At 42.3% G+C, this 8,596-nt stretch overlaps 1 protein-coding gene across 6 annotated transcripts in view; it reads right to left on the bottom strand.

The window, feature by feature from the left end:
• Positions 1-2,229: 2,229 nt before the first annotated feature.
• Positions 2,230-8,596, bottom strand: part of LOC129821380 (TRAF3-interacting protein 1-like) — a 38,452-nt gene continuing 32,085 nt past the window's right edge. For all 6 annotated transcript variants that reach the window (XM_055878998.1, XM_055878999.1, XM_055879001.1 and 3 more), the window contains one exon: positions 2,230-8,270. In XM_055878998.1, coding sequence (XP_055734973.1) covers positions 8,105-8,270 — 166 coding nt within the window. In that variant the 3' untranslated portion in view covers positions 2,230-8,104. The remainder of the gene's footprint in view (positions 8,271-8,596) is intronic.

The raw sequence follows: 8,596 nt of genomic DNA, 5'->3' as shown, positions 1-8,596 counted from the left end.
CAAGTAGTTAGTAGAAGAAGAGTGAGTGAAGCTGCTATAGAGAGCAGCTCCCTCTGTTGGCCTAAACAAGAACAACACGACTGCGACGTCAACCCGTAGGCTCTGCTGCCCGGTCTTTCTTGCCAAGTAAAATATTTCACGTTGCGGTCTGTTTTTTACGCACAGTTAAAAACGGGGACAGCTCCAGCCGGGGACAGGCCACCAAAAACGGGGATTGTCCCCGGAAAACGGGGACGTCTGGTCAGCTCAAAGGCAATGACATTTGCTATCAAGCCATAAACGTGCATAATATCTAACAAGGGGAGCGAGGGTAGGAAAAATTATAAAACGCTGATCCACACTGAATGACTCATCTGCCCTAATATGCTGACCAGACCAGACACGTCGCGTGCGGGAGCAAAATAAATTTAGAAATCCATGTTATTCAATTATTGCACCCACACTGCTCGCGTGCGCCAACGAGCGTCTGCGACGCCAAGGGCTAAAATAGAACTCATTCCTATTTCTGGCAGATTGCGCTGCAAGTCCTGCCTCTCCCATCTCCTCATTGGTTTATAGAAGCAGGTACCCACGTGCCATCTCCTCATTGGTTATACCCACGTGGGTGATAGATAGACAACTGGTTGGCCGGTAGTCGTGGTAATACAATGAAAGTTTAGATGCGATCACCATATAATTTAAACGATGAAAAAGCCTGGAAGGAGGAGAGATGACTAGAAACAAAATAAATGTATGTACGATAGCGCACGATGGCGCAAGTGCGCAGCCGGTTTGGGCAAGGTGTAGTGCGAACGTGTGTCAGCTGCTTCTGATCTGCAGCTTTCTTGGTCTAATTATGTTGGTAACCAGTTTATAATAGCAAAAATACACCCTGGTGGTTTGTGGTATATGGCCAATATGCCATGACCAACGGCTGGATACAGCTGTTAATCGATAGAGAAGGGAGAGGCTAGACGGACACGCCTGGGGCCCAAATCGATGACGTTTGTTGCGCAAAGAGTCGAGATGAACGGATGCGTTTCAGTCAGTTCAGTCAGTCATCTTTTAGTTTATGCTTGTGGCCAGAAACTTCAGCAAGAATTTGAAACGTGTCTGCCGAAACTGGGATTTGGGAGTGTTCTGAATCTTTCAGTTATCAGTGATTATACTTTCTTTTGTAAGAAAATGTTAAACGTTAATGCCGCGGGCCTCCCGGGTGGCGCAGTGGTCTAGTGCACCAGAGTCTCTGGGTTCGCGCCCAGGCTCTGTCGCAGCCGGCCGCGACCGGGAGGTCCGTGGGGCCATGGGGCGATGCACAATTGGCCTAGCGTCGTCCGGGTTGGGGAGGGATATCCTTGTCGCATCGCGCTCCAGCGACTCCTGTGGCGGGCCGGGCCGGGAGCCAGGTGCACGGTGTTTCCTCCGACACATTGGTGCGGCTTCTGGGTTGGAGGCACGCTGTGTTAAGAAGCAGTGCGGCTTGGTTGGGTTGTGCTTCGGAGGACGCGTGGCTTTCGACCTTCGTCTCTCCCGAGCCCGTACGGGAGTTGTAGCGATGAGACAAGATAGTAATTACTGGCGATTGGATACCACGAAAATTGGGGAGAAAAGGTGATTATTTTTTTAAACGTTAAAACCTTAAATTATCACCTGGCCTGATATTGCCTACACTACCGAGCTACTTCACTCTCCATACTGCTGCAAGAGGGAGCGAAAGACACTGCCCAGTGTTGTAGGCATGCAGCATAAACTCTCCCAATTGAGCAGTGTAGACTGTATCAGGGTGACCTCCAGATGGTTACTATAAATATTACAAGTTATTTCTTGTGTAGGCTGCTATCCTACTCAATATAAAATCAAGTGGGATGGAACAATTTGGAGATAGTGACCAATACTACACATTATTTATTCCTCTCCCATCAAAATAAACATCCCTTTATTTTACAAGTTTTAACTAGCACCAAGCTGCTGTTGTTGCCAGCTGGGCCTGGGAAAGGATCATCAGGATGACAGCCTGAACCGAATCCATTAGTCTTCACACTCGACATGCATCATCAATTTGGGCACCAGGTGTGTCTGTATAACCTATCCCGATTGAGAAGGGCCAAGACTATAAAAGGCCAATATCGGTCATTCTTTTTCATCCTAATGTTAGCAAAGAGTCTACAGTATACCCCAAACCATACTCAATCACAGACCCTCCTTGCTTATTGTGTAATAAGTTTGTAGTTTAATGAAAATAATCAAAAGGACATTCATTTATTTTATTTAAATACAACCATTTCACTCCACAACAAAAATGATACTCATTTGTGAACTGATACAGACTCAAAATATACATAACTGTGAGTATGAAACAAATAGGACCATTTACACTATAAACTTTATTAAAAATACATGGAAATACTAAGCGTTCCTTAAATGGGCTTTGCTTTGTAGGAAATTCAGTAAAAAGTACACCACTCGGTCTAAGACACTGCATCTCAGGGCAAGAGGCATCACTGCAGTATCTGATTCAAATCCAGGCTGCTTCACATCCGGCAGTGATTGGGAGTCCCATAGGGCGGTACACAATTGGCCCAGCGCGTCCGGATTTGGCCGGGGTAGGCCATCATTGTAAATAAGAATTTGTTCTAGTTAAATAAAAGGTTAAATTTCATATATATATATATATATATATATATATATATATATATATTCCTTTTGGTAAGACTTAAGATTAAATTGCCCAAGCACTAAATGTATCTTAATACCCTAGCAAATGCTCTTACTAAAGAAATTACAGTGTTACTACACAGGTTAAAATAGCACACATTATTTTAAAGTGTTAATTATTTTGCAGTACAATGTTATGTACATTTGATGTGCTAGCTAATAATACTGATATGAAATTATGGATTAAAATATGTATACAGTATTACTTGTTTACACTTGTGTAAGAAGGTAAATAACTATTTAAAACTATTTAAATGTAATAAACGTGCAGTGTGGTTCTGTATCCAATTGAAGTGACCGTTTTGGCTTCGTAAGTGAAACAAGTTCAGCACAAATGTTATTTTCAGCATGGACAAATAGACATGTTAGTGTAACATGTTGTGTTAGGGACTTAGACTGTGATCCAATTATTATTATTTTTTTCATCTTCACATTTTCATTCATTAACCGTATATTCTAGTGCAATTTCACCAGCATAGTATGGCTTCATCTTATAAATCATTGCTTATTAATCTTAATAAAAACATCTATGTAAATTAAACTCCATAAAACATGTCATATTCACTAGGTGGGGATACGTTTTTTCGAAAACCAATTCAGATGAAAGAGCAATCATGTTATGAACTCTGAAACCACAAAGTTTCCACATGCAATTTGGGCAGTGTCTACAAATTGTCATCATAAAAACACAAGTGACAACTTCAAAAGTTTTAGAACACCTACTCATTCAAAGGTTTTTCTTTATTTTACTATTTTCTACATTGTAGAATAATAGTAAAGACATGAAATAACACATACGGAATCATGTAGTAACCCAACATTTGTAAACAACTAAATATATTTTATATTTCGAGATTCTTCAAATAGCCACCCTTTGCCTTGACAGCTTTGCACACAGTTGGCATTCTCTAAACCAGCTTCATAAGGTAGTCACCTGGAATGCATTTAAATTAACACGTGCTTTCCTAAAAGTTAATTTGTGAAATTTCTTTCCTTCTTAATGCGTTTGAGCCAATCAGTTGTGTTGTGACAAGGTAGGGGGGTATATAGAAGATAGCCCTATTTGGTTAAATACCAAGTCCATATCATGGCAAGAACAGCTCAAATAAGCAAAGAGAAACGACAGTCCATCATGACTTTAAGACATTGTCAGTCAATACGGAAAATTTCAAGAACTTTGAAAGTTTCAAGGGCAGTCGCAAAAACCATCAAGCCCTTTGAGGAAACTGGCTCTTATGAGGACCGCCACAGGAATGGAAGGATAAGTTACCTTTGCTGCAGAGGATCAGTTAATTCGAGTTACCAGCCTCAGAAATTGCAGCCCAAATAAAATGTTTCAGAGTTTAAGTAACAGACACATCTCAACATCAACTGTTCAGAGGAGACTGTGTGAATCCGACCTTCATGATTGAATTGCTGCAAAGAAACCACTACTAAAGGACATCAATAAGAAGAAGAGCCTTGCTTGGCCAAGAAACACAAGCAATGCACATTAGACCAGTGGAAATGTGTCCTTTGGTCTGGAGTCCAAATTTGAGATTTTTAGTTCCAACTGCCGTGTCATTGTGAGACGGATGACCTCGGCATGTGTATTTCTCACTGTAAAGCATGGAGGAGGTGTTATGGTGTGGGGGTTGAAAGGGGTTCACCTAGGGGTCATGATAGGGGCTGTACCAAATGTTTGATGTATTATAATTGATTATGCTTACGTTGTATTAATAGAAGGGGAAGGGTTATAAGGCCCCTCCCTCCTTACATTTATAGGGTCCTAGACTACAGATTAACAATATATACACATTATGAAGTTCAATATTGTTCAGACAGACTGGAAGCTTCAAAAGGAGGGTGGTGCTTGGAATCATTGTTCTTCCTCTGTCAATCATGGTTACCTGCAAGGAAACACGTGCCATCATCATTGCTTTGCACAAAAAGGGCTTCACAGGCAAGGATATTGCTGCCAGTAAGATTGCACCTAAATCAACCATTTATCAGATCATCAAGAAATTCAAGGAGAGCGGTTCAAATGTTGTGAAGAAGGCTTCAGGGCGCCCAAGAAAGTCCAGCAAGCGCCAGGACCGTCTCCTAAAGTTGATTCAGCTGCAGGATCGGGGCACCACCAGCACAGAGCTTGCTCAGGAATGGCAGCAGGCAGGTGTGAGTGCATCTGCACGCACAGTGAGGCGAAGACTTTGAGGATGGCCTGGTGTCAAGAAGGGCAGCAAAGAAGCCACTTCTCTCCAGGAAAAACATCAAAGATAAACTGATATTCTGCAAAACGTACAGGGATTGGACAGCTGAGGACTGGGGTAAAATCATTTTCTCTGATGAATCCCCTTTTCAATTGTTTGGGGCATCCGGAAAAAAGCTTGTCCGGAGAAGGTGAGCGCTACCATCAGTCCTGTGTCATGCCAACAGTAAGCCATCCTGAGACCATTCATGTATGGGGTTGCTTCTCAGCCAAGGGAGTGGGCTCACTCACTATTTGCCTAAGAACACAGCCATGAATAAAGAATGGTACCAACACATCCTCCGAGAGCAACTTCTCCCAACCATCCAGGAACAGTTAGGTGACGAACAATGCCTTTTCCAGCATGATGGAGCACCTTGCCATAAGGCAAAAGTGATAAGTGGCTCGGGGAACAAAACATCAATATTTTGGGTCCATGGCCAGGAAACTTCCCATACCTTAATCCCATTGAGAACTTGTGGTCAATCCTCAAGAGGTGGATGGACAAACAAAATCCCACAAATTCTGACAAACTCAAAGCGTTGATTATGCAAGAATGGGCTGCCATCAGTCAGGATGTGGCCCAGAAGTTAATTGACAGCATGCCAGGGCGGATTGCAGAGGTCTTGAAAAAGGGTCAACACTGCAAATATTGACTCTTTGCATCAACTTCATGTAATTGTCAATAAAAGCCTTTGACACTTATGAAATGCTTGTAATTATACTTCAGTATTCCATAGTAACATCTGACACATATCTAAAGACACTGAAGCAGCAAACTTTGTGAAAATTAATATTTGTGTCATTCTCAAAACTTTTGGCCACGACTGTAGAAGATAATGACGTAGGCAGTGACATCACTAGGGCTGGACTTTAGTTTTAATAAAATAACTTGGGACATTTTCTTTGATGCAGAACTTAACAGGAACATAACGCATGTTTCCGAGTGTCAACTTATGTCTGCAATTGCATTAATAAAGGTTTTTGAATGATTTAATTGAAGATATTGTCATAATGCTAATTTAACCAATGAGCCAATGATTGACAAGGAACAAAGAAACTAACTTTAACAAGGTGCTTTGCTGGTGAAACTGTCTGTGATTTATTTAGAATTCAAGGCACACTTAACCAGCATGGCTACCACAGCATTCTGTAGCGATACGCCATCCCATCTGGTTTGGGCTTAGTGTGACTATCATTTGTTTTTCAACAGTACAATAACCCAACACACCTCCAGACTGTGTAAGGGCTATTTGACCAACAAGGAGAGTGATGAGTGCTGCATCAGGTGACCTGGCCTTCACAATCCCCCGACCTCAACCAAATTGAGATGGTTTTGGATGAGTTGGACCGCAGAGTGAAGGAAAAGCGGCCAACAAGTGCTCAGCATATGTGGGAACTCCTTCAAGACTGTTGGAAAAACATTCCAGGTGAAGCTGGTTGAGAGAATGCCAAGAGTGTGCAAATCTGTCATCAAGGCAAAGGGTGGCTATTTGAAGAATCTCAAATATATTTCAATTTGTTTAACACTTTTTTGCTTACTACATAATTCCATAGGTGTTATGTCATAGTTTTGATGTCTTGACTATTATTCTACAATGTAGAAAATGGTTAAAAAAAGAAAGAAAAACCCTTGAATGAGTATGACCGGTAGTGTATATATATTTATATATTTTTCATCTATGAAAGTGTCATGTTACTTTTACCTCCAACGCTACTCTTTCAATGAGTGGACACAGTTCTATACTAACCCAATTTCTCAAAGCACAGTGGTGCTTGACTAGCCTGATCCCAGGTCTGTTTTTGATGTCTTGCTGACCTTGGCCAGAACGCACAAACAGATCTGGGACAAGCATAGTGGTTGACATAAGGAAGAGTCAAAGGACTGCCATGTCTCCTGCTCGTGGCGTCCCTAGCTCCTCAGCAAACCTCAGATCTATTGCTTTGTACAGGCTTTGAAGAAGCTTCAGGTAAACAGAATTGTTGATAGACAGACATGTTAAAAAATTACAGATGTCTGTATCAAATGTATATCAAGTAGATGTGGAGGGTATTGGCTTGGTCCATGTGCCCTTTGCTTGAAGCTGTAAAAGAACTCCAATATCAAGTCTTATTCCCACAACGCATACAGTATGTAATGTCAAAAAACAAGAAACTATACAGACCAAAAATAAACGCAACATGTAACAATTTCAAAAATTGGACTAAGTTTCAGTTCATATAAGAAAATCAGTCAATTGAAAGAAATTCATTAGCCCCTAATCTATGGATTTCACATGACTGGGCAGGGTTGCAGCCATGGGTGGGACTAAAGGGGCATAGGCCCACCCACCGGGGAGCCAGGCCCAGCGAATCAGAATGATTCTTCCCCACAAAAAGGCTTTAATACAGACAGTAATACTTCTCAGCACACCTCCCACCCATCCTCAGACAATCCCGCAGGTGAAGAAGCCAGACGTGCAGGTCCTGGGCTGGCGTGGTTACACGTGTTCTGCAGTTATGAGGCTGGTTGGAAGAACTGCCAAATGTTGGAGGCAGATTATGGTAGAGAAATAATACATTAAATTCTCTGGCAACAGCTCTGGTGGACATTCCTGCAGTCAGCATGCCAATTGCACCCTCCCTTAAAAGTTGAGACATTTGTGGCATTGTGTTGTGTGACAAACCTGCACATTTTAAAGTGGCTTTTTATTGTCCACAGCACAAGGTGCACCTGTGTAATGATCATGCTGTTTAATCAGCTTCTTGATATGCCACGCCTATAAGGTGGATGGAGAAATGGAGGAGAAAAGAAGAAATGCTCACTAACAGAGATCTAAACAAATTTGTGCATCAAATTTGAGAGAACTATGGTAATAGTTCGTATGGATATTTTAATTTAATGAAACATCGTATCAACACTATACATGTTGCGTTTATATTTTTGTTCAGTGTAGTAAAGGTGTGTTAATCAACTTAAAGTGGATGGAGCACTAGCAAAATAACATGCGTCTCTCTCTCCCTCCCTAGGGGGTTGACTTCGAACCCTCTCTCCCCTAACCAGTCAGTCAGTGTGGGTGTGTGTAAAAGTGCAGTTGAGGCCTCCATTTCGGACTTCACCAGACTAAGTAAGAACCAGGCTCACCCTGAACTTTTTGTCCTTTTTTAAGGGCGATAATCCTTTAGTTGGACCTTGGCTCCCCCTCATATTCGCGAGGAGAAGTTGATGCTGGTTACCATCTTATGGATCTTGTCCTCATTCTTCAGGATGTTGGACTTGACGGCGCAGATCTTGTCCTGCTGCTCCTTGATCAGCTGCTCAAGCTCGGCTAGCTCGGCCTTCAGAGGCTCCACCGCGCTGTCCGTCACTCTGGAAAAGATGCACACACGTCAAAATATAAATGTATGACAAGTCGTGTGTGTGTGTGAGAATGTGTGTGTTGGTGGTCTTCCAGATCTGTTGCTGCATCAGGGCCTGTGTGTCCTCCTTGTTTTCCTACCTCCAGGCTTTAGTGCAGGGCTCTACAACCCTGTTCCTGAAGAGCTACCCTCCTGTAGGTTTTCGCTCCAACCCCAGTTGTAACTAACCCGATTCAGCTTATTCACCAACTAATTATTAGAATCAGGTGCGCTAGATTAGGGTTGGAGCATAAACCTACAGGACGGTAGCTCTCCAGGACCAGGGTTGGAGTACCC

The sequence above is a fragment of the Salvelinus fontinalis genome, chromosome 23 (genome assembly GCF_029448725.1).
Source record: "Salvelinus fontinalis isolate EN_2023a chromosome 23, ASM2944872v1, whole genome shotgun sequence".
Classification (NCBI taxonomy): Eukaryota; Metazoa; Chordata; class Actinopteri; order Salmoniformes; family Salmonidae; genus Salvelinus; species Salvelinus fontinalis.
The sequence above is the reverse complement of the archived record's forward strand: the minus strand, read 5'-3'. Positions and strand labels throughout refer to the sequence as shown.